Source organism: Oryza glaberrima, chromosome 1 (assembly GCF_000147395.1).
Source record: "Oryza glaberrima chromosome 1, OglaRS2, whole genome shotgun sequence".
NCBI classification, from domain to species: Eukaryota; Viridiplantae; Streptophyta; class Magnoliopsida; order Poales; family Poaceae; genus Oryza; species Oryza glaberrima.
The window spans coordinates 4,795,585-4,816,099 of record NC_068326.1 but is presented as its reverse complement, the minus strand read 5'-3'; the positions used below and the strand labels follow the sequence as shown (position 1 = coordinate 4,816,099).

The 20,515-nt window shown below is 40.8% G+C and overlaps 3 protein-coding genes across 7 annotated transcripts; 1 reads left to right on the top strand and 2 right to left on the bottom strand.

The window, feature by feature from the left end:
* Positions 1 to 854: 854 nt before the first annotated feature.
* On the bottom strand, positions 855 to 2,679 carry LOC127760505 (uncharacterized). The gene is made up of 2 exons (XM_052284776.1): positions 2,585 to 2,679; positions 855 to 1,869 (listed from the first exon to the last, which is right to left on the bottom strand). Exons 1-2 carry the CDS (start codon positions 2,639 to 2,641, stop codon positions 1,309 to 1,311), a joined length of 618 nt encoding a protein of 205 aa, XP_052140736.1. The 5' UTR covers positions 2,642 to 2,679; the 3' UTR covers positions 855 to 1,308.
* A 2,905-nt stretch (positions 2,680 to 5,584) lies between these two features.
* Positions 5,585 to 19,885, bottom strand: LOC127770586 (phosphoribosylaminoimidazole carboxylase, chloroplastic). 4 transcript variants are annotated; one of them, XR_008017025.1, is made up of 17 exons: positions 19,548 to 19,885; positions 19,211 to 19,426; positions 18,985 to 19,096; positions 18,507 to 18,569; positions 18,298 to 18,436; positions 18,027 to 18,082; positions 16,742 to 16,815; positions 16,486 to 16,633; positions 16,225 to 16,398; positions 16,007 to 16,094; positions 15,794 to 15,907; positions 15,078 to 15,175; positions 14,857 to 14,974; positions 14,366 to 14,460; positions 14,122 to 14,228; positions 13,450 to 13,624; positions 5,585 to 5,773 (listed from the first exon to the last, which is right to left on the bottom strand). XR_008017025.1 is itself a non-coding variant. In XM_052296364.1 (16 exons), exons 1-16 carry the CDS (start codon positions 19,724 to 19,726, stop codon positions 13,516 to 13,518), a joined length of 1,890 nt encoding a protein of 629 aa, XP_052152324.1. In that variant the 5' UTR covers positions 19,727 to 19,885; the 3' UTR covers positions 13,413 to 13,515. The 4 variants fall into 4 exon arrangements, 1 of the variants encoding a protein (XP_052152324.1); XR_008017026.1 differs by lacking the exon at positions 5,585 to 5,773 and adding an exon at positions 12,846 to 13,341; XR_008017024.1 differs by lacking the exon at positions 5,585 to 5,773 and adding an exon at positions 12,847 to 13,346.
* Positions 8,991 to 12,293, top strand: LOC127770605 (autophagy-related protein 3-like). Of its 2 annotated transcripts, none has more exons than XM_052296385.1 (10): positions 8,991 to 9,440; positions 9,523 to 9,593; positions 9,838 to 9,954; positions 10,044 to 10,216; positions 10,317 to 10,402; positions 10,861 to 10,912; positions 10,993 to 11,058; positions 11,542 to 11,672; positions 11,776 to 11,886; positions 12,053 to 12,293. In XM_052296385.1, the coding sequence occupies exons 1-9, from the start codon at positions 9,280 to 9,282 to the stop codon at positions 11,870 to 11,872; spliced, it is 954 nt and encodes a 317-aa protein (XP_052152345.1). In that variant the 5' UTR covers positions 8,991 to 9,279; the 3' UTR covers positions 11,873 to 11,886; positions 12,053 to 12,293. The 2 variants fall into 2 exon arrangements, with proteins under 2 accessions (XP_052152345.1, XP_052152353.1); XM_052296393.1 differs by having other exon boundaries at positions 12,034 to 12,293.
* Positions 19,886 to 20,515: the final 630 nt, after the last annotated feature.

Below are 20,515 nucleotides of genomic sequence, written 5' to 3'. Positions count from 1 at the left end.
CAGCCTATCACCAATCCAACATCAACGGTGGACTACCAACCAATTGAAATACCGATATCGTGGCGGCGTGTGGTTCTTCTATATTTGCTTGTCAAGTAAGGATTCTCTCCTTAGCAAAAAAGCGTGATAAGCTGACTGCCTAGCACCAGAGGAGCGTGTTTCCTAGTGGAGAAAGGGTTGTTGCATTGATCCGTGCCCATCCGGCAAGATTGTTCATCAAGGCAGTTGTCTCATTGACTGGCCCTAAGGAGCGATCTCCACTTGGCACAGCACTGTTGTATTATGTGTTTCTTTTAAGATATTAACAATCAACACTTACAGCACTCGCGCGTTCGTAAAATATCATCGCATGATATCAACACTGACAATACTTCATAACAATCATATACTATATGTAACTATTTTGATGAAACACATCAGACTTATTTTGATGGTTTAGTTTGTGCGATAAATTTCTCTCGAAATTCCGGATGGAAAAAAAAAAAGATCATTTAAGGACGGTATTTGGAATCGAAATAAAATAACCGTGTACCGTTTCACCCCTATTTTCGAAGCAAACAAATACGGCGCCGCGCAAACGAGCTTCGGCCCACCGCGACGTTGGGCTGGGCCGAAAGCCTGAAATCCCACGTTGCAAACCACAGGCCGCGCGTCAAACCAAAGTTTGCTACGTCACGCATGCAATGACACCATTGATTTTTTTTTTCTTTTAAACTAAGTTTGATCATTCGTCTTTAAAAAACATAGAAAATATAAATCGTGATGAAAGAATATTTAATCATAATTAAATGATTTTTTAGTAAAATATGAATTAATTGGTTAAATGTATCTCACAAAAAGTTAATTGTGTCGTATATTAAAAAACGGATGGAGAGAGTACAATACTCATGTAGCTAGACACTACAGTGCACTCAGATCATACAATGCAACTGATCCACATACGTACATGTTCAATATTAGGTAGGAGTACTAACACTACTGTCTACTGGGCCGCACTGATGCAGTGACAGTACACTACCGTTGGATCTAAGCTAGCTAGCTTGGTTAATATATAGCGTGATATATACCCTATCCGCCCAAAAAAACGAATCGAACTAGATATGACACATTCTAATATAACGAATCTAGATAAAGATATATCCAGATTTATAGTATTAGAATATATCACATCCAGTATTAGATTGATTTTTTATGAGGCGGAAAGAGCATTTACTTAGAAAATACGATTGGTTACCCATATATACAACCACATACTAACATCGATAGAGAGCGATCGAGTTAATTACTATCGAACACCATGGAGCTCGATCATCTGCACCGATCGCCGGGAGGAGCGCCGCCGTTGATGACGTCGGCGGCGAGGAGGCTGCAGAAGCGCGGGTCGCAGCTGGCGGACCTGGCGAGCGCCACCGCCTTGGACGCCGCCGCGCCGAGGCGCCGCTCCTGGCACGACGCCGACGTCCTCTTGTCGAAGCTCCGCCGCGCGATGCGGCGCATGGAGCCCGCCAGCGACAGCGTCGGGTTCAGCCTCGTCGTCGCGTTGAAGTCCCTGCACTCCGCCGCGTGCGACGCCAGCGCCGCCGCCACGCCGCCGCCCGGCGCCGGGTCGCGCCGCGCCGTCTCCTTCACGGCCTCCGAGCACAGCCCGCACAGCCAGTCGCCGCAGAACGCCGCGCGCACGCCGCCGATGTACGCCGCCGTGCACTCCTCCGCCACGCCGCAGCACGCGCACCGCACGGTCTCCACCTCGCCGCCGCCGTCGTCATGGCGTGCGTCGCCGCTGCCGCTGCCGCTACTCTTGATGATGATGAGCTTCTCCATCTTGTTTGAGCTTTGTGAGTCGTTGGCTACGTGAAGCTCTTGCTCTCCCTGAAAAAACGCATGTGTGACTTAGACTTGTATATATGGACGCATGCATGAGAATATAGAAGTGTATTTTCATTTCTGGATGTCTCATTATCTGTCTCTGCTTGTCAAATTAAATTATATTAGTGAATCAACAAATTTTATTTTGTATAGAAGAATCAACTACTATGTAAAACTTAATATGCTATTAGAACCAAATATAGTTCTTCTTTTGACAGTCGGCAGCTACAACTATTCCCAGAATACCAGTCCGGATTCACATTTGCATTCTACAGAACCAGAAAATGAACTAGTCAAAAATTTGGTTTCTCCACATTCTCACCATCTCGATCGGTACGTACTAGCTAATTCTCAAAATCTCCGTATATATCTCTTTAAGTAGGGCCATAGTCAATTTGAGACTTAGGATAATTCAAAATCATTCCACGTACGATGCTCAAATTTCAACTTAATTATTAGGGTGGATAACTAATTTGATATATGAATAAATACATGTTATGTTATTGTGCTTCGTGCATATCCACAGTATTGGCCAATGGCCAGTCAATGTGAAACTGACGACATCAGTGATGATATGTTGTGGGAATTAGAGCAAACTAACTACTTAGATGGTATTAAGAATCAACACAAACAACATATATATGCAGAGTCTAATATTTATGTCTACAACTTCAAAATGTCTTTGGGAAGAACTTGGGAGTTGAGATTTTTCTTTTACCTTGGGAGAGAACCTGCTTGTGTTTCTTTGGATAACTGCAGTTTCCTGGTGCTGCATCTATCTGATCTTCAGGAACCTGTGTATATGTTAGTCTGATCCACAATATATGATAGATGCATCAAGATGTGATCATGTCCCCATATTTATAGGCACAGAGTGATGAGCATCTAACCACTCAAAAGTGGTAACTAAAGTTTAAAAAGTGCAACTTGAATCTCATCTTTTAAAAATTTGCAACCTAGAAGAAGGTGACAGGTGATACTCTCCTAGCTAGTTGCACTGCATGTAGCTAGCTAGCTTGTAAAGGAGCATGCAGGTTCTCCTAATCGTAGGGCACCATATCTTATGTGTGAAAGGGAAGCTTGTGACAGGGGCAATCTCTACAGTTCAGTTAAGAGGCCGGAAAGGGTGTAAAAGATTGCACTTTAGTTAACATCAATTCACTAATATGTGGCACTGTCCATGTCCAACATGCAATGCACCCCAACTGAGCCGCAAAGCAAAGTTCCCTAGGAAAACGAAGGCATCTAGGCTCGGTTCATGCATCCCATGCAAATGGCAGTGTTGATGTGTGTGTTATCAACTTATCATCACACTATCAATGAGTAATCATGCATCATGCTAAAGGTGTAAAGAGAGAAGAAAAGCTTATGTTAGCTGATCACAAATGGATGCAAGGAACATACCCAATTTTGGGTTTTAATTAGCTTTTTTTATATATGCAAGGATAAAAATTAGTACACTTCTCGCGAGCGAGGAAGAGAAAGGGGAGGGGGGGGGTGCGTATAGTTTATACGCAATTAATAAAAGTATAAAGCAACTATAGTAAAGACTAAATTTAAGCGCTTTCTAAAAAGATAATGGATGAATCAGGCGCTCCGCCCCTAGAATTAAGTTCGATCATATGCTACATACACCGTTATTGAGTTATATTCACGAGTCAGTTATACCCTAAAAACATAAAACTAATTAGAAAGAGAATTCAATTCAATACTCCCTCCGTCCCAAAATATAAGCAATTTTAGCATAGTATCAAGTCAAACATTTTTTTTAACTTTAACTATTAATAGCAAACAAAATATAAAAAATATCAATCATGTAAAATTGATGTTATTAGATTTATCATCCTTAGACAAACTATCATAATATACAACTCTTTTATTTAAAACATCTTTTATAGATATTGTTGGTCAAAGTAGTATCTCGAAGATTATGTCGAAGTCCAAAAATGCTTATATTTTGGGATGCAGTGAGTATATACTTATACTCACCTTCCGGAAGAAACCCCCTCATGCCTCAAACATGAAATTAAACTGTATTTTATTTTTATTCAACACTACTCCCTTCGTCCCTAAATATTTGATGCCGTTAACTTTTTTTTAAGTATATTTGACTATTAGTCTTATTCAAAAACTTTTGTAAAATATTTAAAACTATATGTATATATAAAAGTATATTTAACAAAGAACCAAATGATAGGAAAGGAATTAATAATTACTTAAATTTTTTAAATAAGATAAACGGTCAAACATGTTTTAAAAAATCAACGGCGTCAAATATTTAGAGACAGAGGGAGTATATTTGTGTTGCAAGTATGTAGTAGCATTCAATTTATAAAAAAAACTTAAGCTGGTGAGTAATGGTATGCGTCGTCCACAGTAATCTTGCTTGATCCTTAAACCACACATCCAACACATCAACAAATCAATCATATTCGAGCAATTGGGTGAAGTGCTCCAACGGTGCAGGCAAAAACTGCTAAATACACGATGCCCTCGTGTATGCTAAAGTACAAAAAGATGGCCACCCCTACAACTAGCACACATACACACGAACAACAACTAATAACAACTCAGCATGGGCATCACTGATAGCCAACACAGCAATATATAATCGAAAATGCTATACACACGACTGTGATGTACGACTCTTGTCTGACCAGCTCTTAGCTGCTAATTGCCCTGGCCCACATGAAGAGAAGCTGGTATGCGTGGAGCGAAACAATTGGCACGTGAGGTTGGGTCGGATGGGAGTTGGACGAGGGAGTCGGACGTATAGCAGTGCTGATATATAATGGCGTCTAGTGTTAATTGATTAGTAGCAGTGCTCGTAAAGCAGTGTCACGCATGCCATGGCACGGGTGTTTCGCCTACATTATACTCCTTCCGTTTCGAAATGTTTGGCGCCGTTGACTTTTTAGCATATGTTTGACCGTTCATCTTATTCAAAAAATTTAAGTAATTATTAATTCTTTTCATATCATTTGATTCATTGTTAAATATATTTTTATGTAGATATATAATTTTACATATTTCACAAAAGTTTTTGAATAAGACGAACGGTCAAACATGTGCTCAAAAGTCAACAGTGTCAAACATTTCGAAACGGAGGGAGTACTATGTGAACATAGCGAGCAAAAAAAAAAGCAAGAGATGATCAATCGATATCGTCTCCCGTGATCGCCATTAATTACTGATCAAATTGAGAATGGAAAGAACTAATTAAGCTTCTTGCCTGCAGGCAATTGGCATGCATCCATGATGACTTAATCTGTTGCAAGATTGATTTGGAATGCCCATGTCATGACATATCAGAGTGATCTTGATTGTAATCAATCATTTCATACACAAGAGTGTGGCACTGTGCGAGCTGGATTTGCTTTGCATCGGAGTAGTTGGAAAGAAAAGTTGGCTCGCAGCAGTGCAGAGCGCCAAAAGGTTCGTGTATCCTCTTGCTGGCCTGATTTTATCCATGCAAAGTTTGGGACGCAAGCAACACATGCATCTTGCGAGATGGATCATGGTGATGATTCTACCAAAGATCTTGTTCATGCATCTCAGGAAATCCTTTTCGCAACACTATTCAGTTGCAATGTTTATCTGTAGTCACGATTTGTGCTGGCGCGGCAGTCGTCACGCTTCATCAGGAAATTGCTAATAAAGCATGATACTCCACAGGTTCTCGATTCTTTTTCTTTTTTCAGAACTCGTTAAAATTGGTTGATTTTTTTCCCTGAAACATCATCATAAGATCCGCATGAACATTTCAGGCATCCTCTAAAACAAACATTTCAGGCAGGCATGTTGTTACAGTTATACAAGCAAAGTTTTCTGATACTGAGATGCTCATGCGCCGTGCTTCGTCAACATCTTTCACTTTGTAAGTCGGCACGCCCTCTCCAGGCCTCCACTAAAGAAAACCAAATTTCAATGAGCGGAGAAATTTATAAATTAGCGAGAAAAAAGAGAAAAGAATGAAAAGGATTTTAAGAATGTGCCACAACCATGGGTCAATCTGCTTATGTCAACACTGGATCAAAAAGAATGACAATACAATGGGCAGGCAGGGATCAATGCTTCTTCAAGTATAGCTTAGTATATTCCTCCCAACCTAGTTCCTCAAGCCTTTTTGCTTTCTCCAACACCATATCCCTCAGATCATGCTGGCATTCAGTTGCCCTGAAAGCAAGTCGGGTACTAACATCTACTTTTTATGAGGCAACTTAATTAGCCTACATCAGACAGGTGTAGTGTAACAACTGAAAATAGGTCCCTAACTGAAAACATGCTAGCCAAATAATCACTTGTGCTCCCTGACAATGTAACTAGGTTTTCAGCAGGTCAAGGCAAAATGAGAAAGTTGTACTGATGACTAATGACCTACTGCAAATTTCGAGCAACTGTAACGTAACATTGATCATTCTTTTCGAACAGATTGATCAATTGAGAACTTTTTTCATGATTCGACATTTCTACTGACTAGCTTTGTTGGCAATTTGGTACATTACCAAAGGTCTCATCAGTCTACTCAGTTACTCACTGGCTTGCTGCAGCCTGGCAGATATCAGCTCAAACCACTGCTTATGTATAACTCCAGGAATTAAGGAATTAACATATGTGAGCCAGGTCGAACATATGCAACTTACTGCTATGAGGTATCTATTATCAATTGCATACATACATACAGTTACCCTAAGCAAACTTCGAAATTTGCAGGAGAATTGCAAAAAAAGAAGAAATCATACTTGTCCCCCAACTCAGGATCTCTTGAGGCCAGCATCCTAACTGCCAATAAACCTGCATTTTCTGCATTTCCAATTGCAACAGTAGCAACAGGAATACTTTTCGACATCTGTCAAATTAGTGAGAGTATCAGCACCAGAATCAACTCCGTTGGGATAAAAACAAAAGCAGGCCGTTCCAATAGAGATCATGAGTAGACCAACTGATTTAGTGTTAAATGATTTAATCACTAGTTTCTCTCTGGGCTTTCCGCTTCATTAGTTAAAAAAGAAAAAAAAATGCTTGTGGTACCAAATGCTTATATTAAAGAATAGCAATAGGTAGGTCAAATAACAACACTTATTAATGGGATTTTGAACCCAGCAGGTGCGCCACCCTCACTCTAGCTTCCAATTCATATATGTAACGAAGCAACTGTGGCTTGTATCCTTCTCTTTTCATCAGCCCTTCCTCCATCTAGCATGTGTTCTTGACGGCACTAACCACCTACAATGCCCGGCAACACAGAAGCCTTGAATCCATCAGGTGGCCAGTGTATGAATCAGCCACTCGTTTGATAATCTAGTGCAATATAATTATATATTATCTGCTATTATACAGAACCATGTAGATCCAAAAGGAAAAAGGAATTGGTAAATTACCAAAATCTGTAAATCTCTTCTCGGAGCTACATCATCAATGATAAACAGGGGGAAAATGCTCTAGTGATAGGGAGATCACCAATGCACCTGTTAGTACTCTAGTGAATGCGTCCGTCATGTCAGGACCTATCTTTGTCTTTCCCCTTTTCCCCCTTATCCAGTATCTCCTGCAATGAGGTCCTCAAGGCATGGAACATCATCAAACATGTCAGACGAAGGAGCTTCACCTCAAAAACTATTCACCCCACAAGCTCATGGCAAATCAGCTTACCCTAGGATCTATGGGAATATCGATGAAGGAAATACCAGCAATTCACAAAGAGAATTTGGCATAAACAATAAACAAACATACTATTTATTAGTTCTGTACGCTCATACCTCTGTTTGCATACAGTATGGCTAGTGATGCGTTGCTTATTCATATTATTTACAACTTTCGGCTTCATTTTCTTGACCTCAGCAAAAGAAACACATAAAGATCAACATATTTTTCCTGGGCAAAGAACAAAATAGAAGAAGTTGTGCATTTACTGATTTGCAATGACCACAAAAAAAATCAACCGGTTACCGGCAAAGCACGTCACATTGGGTAAGGAGAAGAAGACGGCGTCTGTGAGAGCTCATCGCCTTCGTCAGCATCACCATGACAACACCAGCGCTAGCTCCATCCATGACCGCGGCTACTCGAACTGCTCCATCTACGCTTGCGCCTCGGTGGCCAAGCCTCGGTCTGCAAAATTCTTATGTAGAACAATGTCTGACTTCGCTTCAGCTAGTGAATCCCTCAGGTTCTGGGCTTGTGCAGGCCCCTGAAAAAGCAGAGGTAACTCTGTTATGCACAATACAAGTGGGTTTTCTTGTCCTGAACCCGAGTAGCATGAGAAATCCATGTAAAAAAATCAATTGACAACCCATTCACCACATTGGTCACATCAATTTGTTCGTTATTCAAGCAATTTGTTGTGCAATTGATCAATTAGTGATTGGAAAATGTCACATGTGCGACACTGATCATCTAAATGAAACGGGAAAATAAGTTTGAAGACGAGAAAGAAAACGATTATTTTTTTAAGACAATCATTCATACTCCGTATTTGCTTGATGGCCTTAAACGCCTAGGGAAGCAGCGGGAACAGGTTCCTCCCACCCCTCACTATAATATATACTGCGACACAATCAATTCAGCGAGATAAACAAACCCCCAAAGAGAGAACAAATCCAAAAGGGAGAAGGGATGCAAGCAGAGCGAACCTCCTCCTCGTGGCCGGCGAGGAAGACCTTCTCCTTGTTGAAGATAGATGTCTCGAAGTCGAGCGACGTCATGGCGGCGCCGCATGGCAGTGACCGCGCGGCGGCGAGCGGCGCGCAGGCGGCATATGAGACCGGGAAGGAGACGCTGCCCGGCGCACGGGGGTGGTCCGATCCTCATCCCCCGACCACATGGAGGCCGGAGACGGCGGCGACAGAGAGAGAGGGGAAAGGTGTTTTGCGAAAAAACCCCTCGGCCTTCACATTTTCAAGCGCAGTCCTAGTTCGCGTTGTTTCCTCTCTTCTTCCCGGGGAATATCCGGCTTTAGTAAGGGCTTAAACTTAAAATAACATCTCAGAGGTAGGTACTGTTCGTGAGGGATCTAGATCGAATTTCACACAAACTCAAGTCCTATTTCGTTTTCAAGAGATTAATTAATTTTCTCAACTTTGCAAGGGCAGTCAGTTTTAAAAGCCGTGGAGTACTCCAGTAGTATATCTTCCCCTTCCCCTTGCGTAAGGAAAACGAAAATCTTAAAATCTCCTCCCCGTCTCTGACTCATCTTCTAGATCAGCTCTTCTCCTCCTTAATTTCAGAGCCTTAGCCTCTCTCTTAATTTCTGTTTGTTTGTTCGTTCGTTCCCCCAAAAAATTTGGGTCCGCCTCTGCAGATTGGTGCCTTCCTTCCGCTGGAGGCAAACCCCCCCCCCCCCCCCCTCCCTTGTACGCTTCGTCTTCGTCTCCGGCGACGAGCGGAAGCAAACCTTCTCCGGCGAGCAGCAGGATGCAGGTGAAGCAGAAGGTGTACGAGCTCTACAAGGGGACGGTGGAGCGGGTCACGGGCCCGCGCACCGTGTCGGCCTTCCTCGACAAGGGCGTCCTCTCCGTCCCCGAGTTCATCCTCGCCGGCGACAACCTCGTCTCCAAGTGCCCCACCTGGTCCTGGTAGCTCTCTCCTCCCCTCCGTTGCTCCCCCTCAATTGCTGGGTTTGGGTTTGGGTGGCGTCTCATCGATCACCCTGTGTAGGGAGGCGGGCGATCCGAGCAAGAGGAAGCCGTATCTCCCACCTGACAAGCAATTTCTCGTCACCAGGAACGGTATGCTGATTCTGGATTGCTTCTATTTCATCTTGTACATGCGATGGAATGGAATGCTGCATTGGGTGGCATGATTGTTATGCTTAGTTTCCACTTTCTAGTGGTCTTGATTAGGCCACCATGTTTTGGAATGCTATATTGGAGGATAACAACTAGTAAAGTTTGGTTTCCTTCGTGTTTTAGTTGAAACGGTTTGAATTTGATATATGTCTCATTGTAATTGAAATTTTGGTTCTGCTTGCAGTGCCTTGCCTAAGACGCGCTGTGTCGCTTGAAGAAGAGTATGATGCAGCAGGAGCTGAGGTAGTTCTCGGTGATGATGAGGACGGTGAAGGCTGGCTTGCCACACATGGAGTGCAAGGTTGACCTCTCAGAATGCCTTGTTTCAGTGTTTCGCGCACTCTCTTTTGTATAGGCTAAACTCCCTTTTGTTCTGTTGGTAATGTATAGCATCAAAGCAAGAAGAGGAGGAAGACATACCATCGATGGATACATTGGATATAGGGAAAACTGAAGGGATAAAGTCTATTCCCTCATATTTCAGTGCTGGTAAGAAGGCTGAAGAAGAGGAGGAGGATATACCAGACATGGACACTTATGAAGACTCAGGGAATGATTCAGTGGTAAGAAAGGCTGTGATCCTTTCTTCGATGTGGTTAAGGAAGGCTCATAATGTTCATAGTCATTACTGATTCCAGCTTTGCCTTCGTCATCTTATTTTAGGCTACCGCTCAACCTTCATATTTTGTCGCAGAAGAGCCTGAAGATGACAACATCCTTCGTACTAGGACATATGACGTTAGCATCACGTAAGCTCTTTTATTTGATCTGCATGCTTTTTAAGTCTTTTGTTAGTTGGTTAGTATTAGTTGCCTTATTATGTGTTATTAGTTTCCATATTATCTTCCTCCTCTTTCTGAGTCTGTATATGTTTACACAGAACTTCTATAGACATTACCAGGATTTATCTTCAATCACATGTTCTTTCGACCATCCAAGTTTTATATTTTGCATATCTGCTCCTTGGCACTTAAATATAGCACATAACACACTATCTGTGAACAATGAATCGTAGTTGGCATTATATGCCTTGATTTCAAAGTATTTGCATGTACAACATTGTGCAAGTGATATTGCTGTTGTCTTGAACTTCTCCCTGTTGCTTCTGAGCAATGATGTTGTCCTCTTGGTTATTTTTTATTTGCCATAGTATTGTGTGCCTCAGTCTTCTAGTTTAAGAAAGTAACAAGTAGTTCTCTTATTTCAGATATGACAAATATTACCAAACCCCACGTGTCTGGCTTACCGGATATGATGAGGTAAGTCATTTTGCCCTTAGAAGTGTCTTGTTGCAGTCCTGAAGATGAAGTTGATTCATTTAATTTTATTGTTGTTGCAGTCAAGAATGCCACTAAAGCCTGAACTTGTGTTTGAAGATATCAGCCAAGATCATGCACGGAAGACGGTACTTTCATTCATTTTAGTATTTGCTATTGACATGTAAAATGAAACATGAATCAACTTGAACTGGATTGGTTCACCAATATCCTTAATTTTGTTAGTACTGCTTATATTTTGAACCGAGCCTTTCAATGTCATAGAGTACACCACTACGCATTAAGCCAATGAAAAGGATTTGAAGTATTCATATTTTAAAAAATATTTGATATCAGTAATGTCTCCAGAAATTAGATTTTGCAATGGTAGCATACCGGAATTATTGGCCTCCTTTCTATCCTTTTACTGTCATTTTCCGTCATTCTCACAACTTAGAAGTGTTTGTCTGTAATGATGGTTCCTGTATTTTAAGCCATATACATCATGCCACACAGTTCGATAAATTTCAAGGTTCAGTGTTAGCTCCTTTGTGGATTGCAACAAACCACTAGTTAAGTCATCTACTACACATTGCATGTTGATGACACTAAAGTGGATTGTGTTGCCACAGGTGACTATTGAAGACCATCCTCACTTGTCAGCAGGCAAGCATGCTTCAGTGCATCCATGCAAACATGCTGCTGTGATGAAAAAGATCATTGATGTTCTAATGTCTCGAGGAGTTGAACCAGAAGTTGAAAAGTAATATTATCTACAGAGATACCTTTTGCTGACTGCCTGGATGATCAAAAGCAGTACATCTCTTTGTTGGCTGGCCTGTAACTTGTGTTTCTCTTTTGGACAGGTACCTTTTCATATTTTTGAAGTTTATGGCCTCAGTCATACCCACTATTGAATATGACTACACTATGGACTTCGATCTGGGCAGCACAAGCAGATGATTTGTTAATTGAAGGTATGCACAATCCTCTTATAATCTGGCATGCATTCTTTCTATATATATGGAACAACTACCTGTCCAGTTTTGCTCATGGAATTGAAGGGAGACTACATGTCACTCTTGACCATGCTACCAACTGTTTGTACACTGACGTGGATATAGCAATTTGATGTTGCGACAGGAAAGGGAAAGATCCTGTAGAAGGTGTACCAAGGCTTAATCATGGTGCCCCAAATAATCATTGCTTGTTGGAAAGATTTGTATATGCAATATGTGCGTGCATGTGTGCTCATTCGTTTGGAAAGTAACTGGAAACAATGCAGAAACATCAGGGCTGATTTGCCATGTACATGTAACACTACATACCCGTTTCACTTGAATTCGTTTGCCTTCCAGATTGAATCCATTTGTTCTTAGATACACGTTGAGTATGCCAGTCTTGCCCCTCTCTTGCACAATTTGGCTTAATACGGGCTGCACATTTGTATCCCTGATGCCAACTAGATGAATACGCGCGGCTTCAAGCCGTGCCCATCAAATGTGTACATAGTAGCCAAAAAAAAATTCAAAAAACGGAGAAATACGGAATGTAATTCAAAAAATTCAAAAATGTGTACATGGTCCTAAAGCAGTATCACGCATGCCATGGCACGTGTGTTTCGCCTACGTCATACTATGTGAACATAATAGCGAGAGAAAAAAAGCAAGAGATGATCACTCGTATCGTCTCCCGTGATGGCCATTAATTACTGATCAAATTGAGAATGGAAAGAAACTAATTAAGCTTCTTGTGCCTGGCAATTGGCATGCATCCATGATGACTTAATCTTGTTGCGAGATCGATTTGGAATGCCCATGTCATGACATCAGAATGTCATGACATCAGAGGGATCTTGGTTGTAATCAATCATTTCATACACAAGAGTGTGGCACTGTGCACAAGAGTGTGGCACTGTGCGAGCTGGATTTGCTTTGCATCGGAGCTGGTAGTTGGAAAGAAAAGTTGGCTCGCAGCAGTGCAGAGCGCCAAAAGGTTCGCGTATCCTCTTGCTGGCCTGATTTTATCCATGCAAAGTTTGGGACGCAAGCAACTCATGCATCTTGCGAGATGGATCATGGTGATGATTCTACCAAAGATCTTGTTCATGCATCTCAGGAAATCCTTTTCGCAACACTATTCAGTTGCAATGTTTATCTGTAGTAACGATTTGTGCTGGCGCGGCAGTCGTCACGCTTCATCAGGAAATTGCTAATAAAACATGATACTTTAGGGACTCAATTCTTTTTTTTCAGAACTCGTTAAAATTGGTTGATTTTTTTTCCCTGAAATATCATCATAAGATCCACATGAACATTTCAGGCAGGCATGTTGTTACAGTTATACAAGCAAAGCTTTCTGCTACTGAGATGCTCATGCGCCGTGTTTCGTCGACATCTTTCACTACGTAAGTCGGCACGCCCTCTCCAGGCCTCCACTAAAGAAAACCAAATTTCAATGAGCGAAGAAATTTATAAATTAGCGAGAAAAAAGACACTATGCAGAAAAGAATGAAAAGGATTTTAAGAATTTGCCACAACCATGGACCATATCTGCTTATGTCAACACTGGATCAAAAAGAATGTCAATTAAACGGGCAGCAGAGATCAATGCTTCTTCAAGTATAGCTCGGTATATTCCTCCCAACCTAGTTCCTCGAGCCTTTTTGCTTTCTCCAACACCATATCCCTCAGATCATGCTGGTATTCAGTTGCCCTGAAAGCAATAGCATACATCAGACAGGCGTAGTGTAACAACTGAAAACATGCTAGCCAAATAAATAATCACTTGTGCTCCCTGACAACGAAACCAGGTTTACAGCAGGTCAAGGCAAAATGAGAAAGTTCTACTGATGACTAATGACCTACTGCAAATTTCGAGCACCTGTAACGTAACATTGATCATTCTTTTCAAACAGATTGATCAATTGGGAACTTTTCATGATTCTACATTTCTACTGACTAGCTTTTGTTGGCAATATGGTACATTACCAAAGGTCTCATCAGTCTCTACTCACAGGCTTGCTGCAGCCTGCAAGATATCAGCTCAAACCACTGCCTATGTATAACCCCAGGAATTAACATATGCGAGCCAGGTCGAACATATGCAACTTACTGCTGGGAGGTGTCTATTATCAATTGCATACAGACATACAGTTACACTAACCAAACTTCAAAATTTGCAGGACAATTGCAGAAAAGAAGAAATCATACTTGTCCCCCAACTCAGGATCTCTTGAGGCCAGCATCCTAACTGCCAATAAACCTGCATTTTCCGCATTTCCAATTGCAACAGTAGCAACAGGAATACCTTTCGGCATCTGTCAAATTAGTGAGAGTATCAACACCAGAATCTACAGGAATACCTTTCCAATTGCAACAGTAACTGTTGTAACTTTTGATTGTGTATGACGCACACTACAATTCTGCTTTTTAATGAAAGACTTAGAATACTCACCTGGACAATAGATAGGAGGGAATCAGTTCCATGTAAAGATGAAGTCATGATGGGTACTCCTATTACTGGGACAGAAGTCAATGAAGCCACCATCCCTGAACCAAAAATAGTTTTTTTTATATATTATCATTCATTAATCAAGATGGATTGTGAATAATTTTCTTTATAAAATAAGCGTTTGGTCTACATTTCCAACATCGAACCCATTTATCCAAACGTGTGTTGCATCCATTTCAGCAACTCAAGCACAGGGTGAAACTAGCACTTGCTACTTGCTACAATAGAACACAATGAAATGATCCAGTTATATAGCATTCCTTATTACTCAGTTTGGAAGAGAAATACAACAAGAATTGATGCTCGAAATGAAATGAGTCCAAGTACCATAATCTAGACAAAACACAAGTGTACCAGTATGCACATAATTTGGTCTTGAACTAATATGAAGTATTATGATGCATTCATGCATGTGTTTTTTCTGTCACACTTGCCTGGTAAGTGAGCCGCTCCACCTGCACCTGCAATTATGACCTCTAAGCCTCTTTCTTTAGCAGATAATGCATAATGGTACATCCTCTCTGGTGTACGATGAGCCGAAACAATTGTAAGCTACAAAAATTCGACAGTCCAATCATTTTGCATCCTTAGAAAATTTTGACTTAGCATGTAAACATTTCATAACTTGTCAATGGAAGGGTTTCAGAGATCAAACCTCAAAAGGTATGTTGAATTTCTTCAATACTACTGCAGCATCTTTCATGACAGGAAGATCAGAATCAGAACCCATTATTATTGCAGCACGAGGTTTAACTGCAATTAGTACAATATTATTATACTTTGTCAGCCCATTGGTATGAAGAACATGAAAGGACTTTTTAGAAAGTAAAGTGGGTCAGAAGGTGGCACAACAAAGCATGATTAGTTTTACCATGGCAGATAAAACAACAACGGTGAGCATCAAACAGAGTTACCTATGATTTAGACAAACCATATAATTTGCTGTGTGCATGGATATCTATCAATTAAATCCTTGTCAGGCCTCAACTGTATTCTCAGACTTGGATGTTCTAAATAGATGATTCAGAATACACATGCCTCCTACAGTCTCTTTCCATCCTGACAGGTTATTCTTTCTTCATTTGGCTAAAATAGATCCTATTAAAATCTACTGCCCATTCCAAGCTACTATTTTGCAACTCCCAGAGAACAGGATGCTCCTTAATTGAAAATAAATAAAAATGCCTTTGTAATAACTAAAATTGGTGAAAACAGCTCAACAAAATTGAACTTCACCATTTACAATCCTAGGCCAAACAAAAGGTTATGGTGCTGCACTACACAGCAATCCTGAAGATACTTTATTAACTACCACTATCAACGGGGAAGTTAACAAAGATCAGAATTACAAACATCATGTGATAATCTAACCTTTCTTGGGGTCATATGCGTCTCTTTGCAGCAACTTATCTAAGCGTGCTTTTACACTGTACTTTGAAGGCCCCACAATTGTAATATGGCCCATCTTTCTCTGCTTCCGTATTTCTGAAAGAAAAAGAAACAATTTTATAAACAGCAACATGAAAATCAAGAAGCAGGCACGTTCATTTTCTGTAGCACCATCAGATGAGTATGTGAACCAACCTGGTTTTGCATACCAATGGACAGATGCACCTGAAATGTCCAAAGCTCTCTCAATCAACTGATGAGCTTGAGTAAATCCTGCCTCACCCTATATCATAAATTATCAATGCCAATAAAGGTAACTGGATAATGTAACAGGAATATGGAAACCTAATTATCCACATTCAACATGGCCCAAATAGCAAGGATAAGTAAAAAGATAGTGTTGCAATAGTTACCTCATCCTCACCCAGGATGTTGTACATTATTGATGCAGGCGCTTTCATTGAAGGATCACCAAGAGGAAGGCCAAGAATAGCACGTAAATGTTGCTCATATTGCGAGGTATAACATGACTCAATTGTGTGATGCCCACTGTTGTGAGGCCTTGGAGCTACTTCATTCAATAAAACCTAGTGAAATTATCAACATGGGTATAAATATGCCAACACCACTCAAGAAGGATTAAAACTTAAGATACAGGTATGTTCCCAGCAAACCTGATTATCTTGTGTTAAAAATAATTCTACAGCGAAAACACCAGCACCTTCCAATGATTTGATAGCCTTTTCAGCTACATTAGTAGCCAACTTCTTTATTTTATCAGGCACCTCGGCAGGAGCCTCAACAACATGGCAGATGTTATCCCTGGATGTTCCAATCTAAGGATTCATATTTTGGGAATTCCAAAGGGCAAAAGCACAACACAGACAATGCCAATCAATAACACAAGGTAATCATAAAAGAAAATCTTACTTGTGGATGGTTTCAACAACAGGATAGCACACCGTAGAACCGTCTCTGCTCCTTGCCACAATGACAGAAAGCTCCTAAAACAAGAAAGAAAGCAACAGACTATAAATAATAGAAGTATCTTAATTCAAAAGGTCATCAACCATAAACCATGACAATGTCGTAAACATTAGAGCAAACAGTTATATTCTTGTCTGATTCTCAAACACGACTCTGAAAACAAAAGGGCAAAATTGCAATTGAGGTACCTGGACTGCTGCATTTTGTCTAATAAAATCTCAATACTTTAAATTTGTTAGCTCAAGTCCCTCAACTACTTGAATATGTTTAATTAGGCCCTTCATTACACCTGCTGTTGATGACAAAATGGCCCATGTGCCAGATACAATACAGGCCTTTGTAGAGTGAATATAGATTTGAAATTTTATGATCTGAAAGATTAGAATATATCCCCCTTTTAGGATGCATTCCCATGTATCTTTTGCAAAATATGGCACGTGTGGTATTGAAAAATACTGAAACAGTTGACCTGCACTGAAACCAACTATATTTATCATGTTGCCAAGTTTCAAAGCCAAATTCACTGTACAAACTAGAAAGTACACGAGCTTGATAGACGAAAGGCAATATTTCGCGGACCTCAAATGCAATTTTGCCATTAAGAAGATACTCCCTCCGTTTCAAAATATAAGATGCCACAATTTTAGGAAAATCAACATTGCAAACCTTGACTAAGAATCAAGCTAACAATATATATGTTTAGTGTCATAGATGTGACATCATTAGACTTGTATTTGAAAGCACTTTTGTATAATGTCAAATTTGTAGTTGTTAATATATTATGAAAGAAATTAATGGCAAACATTTTACATTGGAGACTGTAGAAAACCTATAGGCCTTATATTTTGGAACATAGGGAGTATCATGTAACGAACTTGCAGAAGATATCCTAAAATCAACAGAAAACAAGGAATGCGTCATGACTGTAGAGCCATAGGGGTACCAGGATGTAGCATAATTTACACGATGACCTAGTGACTACACAGGCATATGACCTTAAATCTACTGCCATGTGAACCATGATACTGAAGATGATTTAAATTACAAAAAAAAAAGGGCCTAGAAAATTCAAAAATATCTGAATTATGAAACAAATGTGTTAAATTAGCTATAGTGTTTGGTGATCAATCTAATGAGACACTTAAAGAGCGTTAGTTGTCTACTTGACCAAGAGAAATTTAAATTACTAGCTGCCAATTTGACCCAAAAAAATTAAATTGATACTAACCTTTACAAAAGATGTCCACCTCTCAACATACAAGCCATGCTCAAACCCACCAAGAGCTACAAGGGAAAAATGAAAAAAAAAATCCTCATCAGCTCATTTACTTGTACAGCTGAGTGGATCAGCTCATCATCTGTTCAAAAGTATAAGCCACAAATTAACAGCTGAAAAAAATGTCAAATACTACTGTAAACCAAGTAACAGCATCCTTGAGAGAGTATAGTTTTAGGAATTCAAATAAAGAAAGCAGCTCCATTAATTTTTATCAACTTACAAGCAACAACAGAAGATAGCTCTTTTTTGTCGTGAGCAACAGCATTTCCACGGCCATCATATGCTAATCTCTTGCTTTTGACCATTAGAGGATAACCAAACATTTCCCCAGCTTTCTCTATGCTACTTAAAGTATCTACCTGGAATGTATTACTTTATTTATATCAGACACTCAATTAGTTTCTAACAAGATAGAAATTAGTGCCTTACTTCCACAAAGTCAGGTAACGGAATTCCAAATTTTGAGAAATGAGTTTTCTGCCTGTACTTGTCCTGAAATAAAACATGGATGCATCAAATGAAGCAGATAAGGATAAAATGGCATATGAAGCAGCAAGCCGTAGCATGAAGATTTTGTATGCAAACTGTACTAAAAAAGAGGTGTCGCCACAAATACAATTTCCAGGTGACACATGGTATGAATGCCATAAAATTTATAAATTACTAAAATGCACAGTAGCAATCTATTTGGAGGAAGTAGGAACAATAGATATGGCCACAACTAATTAACCTAGTTAGCAAAAGTGCTCAGAATGTTAACAGTATGCATAACGCTAGTTAGATAGCACAAGTGCTAACTGTAATTCAAGGTTTCATCTTCACAGTAAAAAGGTACTAAAGATAACTTGTACTAAAATTTAGCAACAACGAAATATAGAGATGGTTAGAACAAGAAGTGAAAGTTTACTTGAATAATCATGATGGTGGAGGCTTTGGGCTCACAATCGATGCCCTGTTTCTCAAGCTTCTCGAGTGTTACAGCGTCGACATGCTCAATTTCCACCGTCAAAACCCCGCACCTAACAGCAACCAAAGGAATTTTTTACAACAGTTTGTAAACCATAAGAGCTTGAAACTAAACAAGTGTTCTCCGAATGAAGCTTGATAAGAGCTTTGCAAGTAGGGGCCACCACCTCTTTGCGAACTCGCTAACCGTGGCGCCATCATTGAAGCTCCCGACGACATGCTCGTGGCAAACCGAGCTCGCCGGGCAGTCCTCGAGGGGATCGAGTATGGCCATCCTGACCCCCATCTGGCTGGCCGCCTGGCACAGCATCTTCCCCAGCTGGCCTCCCCCCAGCACGCCGACGACCGTGTTGGTGACGCCATGCACAGGCTGGTCGCTATGCCTACAAGCACCACACACCAAAAAAAAAAAATCCAATCAGGTGAAAATCCTGCGGCGGCGCCAACGAATGATACAGAAATCGCAACGAACTCGAAGACCAGCAGGGAGAAACGGGCCCTTACCCCTCGGGAGGAGGAGAAGGATGCATGGAGGCGGTGGCGCGCAGCAGCGATAGAGGCGGCGGCGGGGAGGTGGGCCGCGGCGTCCAGGAGGCGCGGCAAGGGTGGGCGGCGGCGAAGGGGAGGGGGGAGGAGGAGGCGGCGGAGGCGTGGGAGGGGGCGCTGAGGAGCCTGGAGTGCATGCTCCCCGGTGGGGTGGGGGGGTGGGAGGCTAGGGTTTAGCGAGGGTTTAGGAGGAGGAGGAGGTGAGGCGCGAGAGGTGGGAGACGGCCGCGCGGAGCGGAGGAGGAGGCGGCGGCGGCGGCGGCGGAGGAAAGCGACGCGTCTGTCTACTCTAGCGCTGTGCTAAAGGCATCTCTGCTTTTTTCTTTGGAGATTTTCTCCTTTTTAAAAATATATATTTTTATTTGCTGGATAGTATTGTACCTGTACACACAGGCTGTCTTCTTTACTCAATCTTTTCAACTTCACTCATTTTCCACATTCACCTTTCTTAAATTATTAAACCATGTATTTTCTGAAAAATCATATTAATTTATTTTTAAAAATAGCTAATACTTAATTAATTATGTGCTAATTAATCACTCTATTTCCAACTTACTCATAGAAACACAGGGTGTGTTTAGTTAACGTCAAAATTGAAAGTTTAATTGAAATTGGAACGATGTAACAGAAAAGTTGTAAATTTGTGTGTAGAAAAGTTTTGATGTGATGGAAAAATTGAAAGTTCGAAGAAAAAGTTAGGAACTAAACCAGGCCACACCCAATAATGCCTCGGACACATAAAACGAATGAACGATCCATAAATGCTTGCGCAAAGTTTACATGAAGTTTAAAAACTACAGCAAATTGCGGCTGGTCGATTGTAAGCTTGCAACATAAAAAAAAAAAAAGAGTACTCCTTATGTCCCAAATCTTAACATGAAAAGTTGCGTATCTTAACTACTCCCTCCGTTTCAGGTTACAGGACT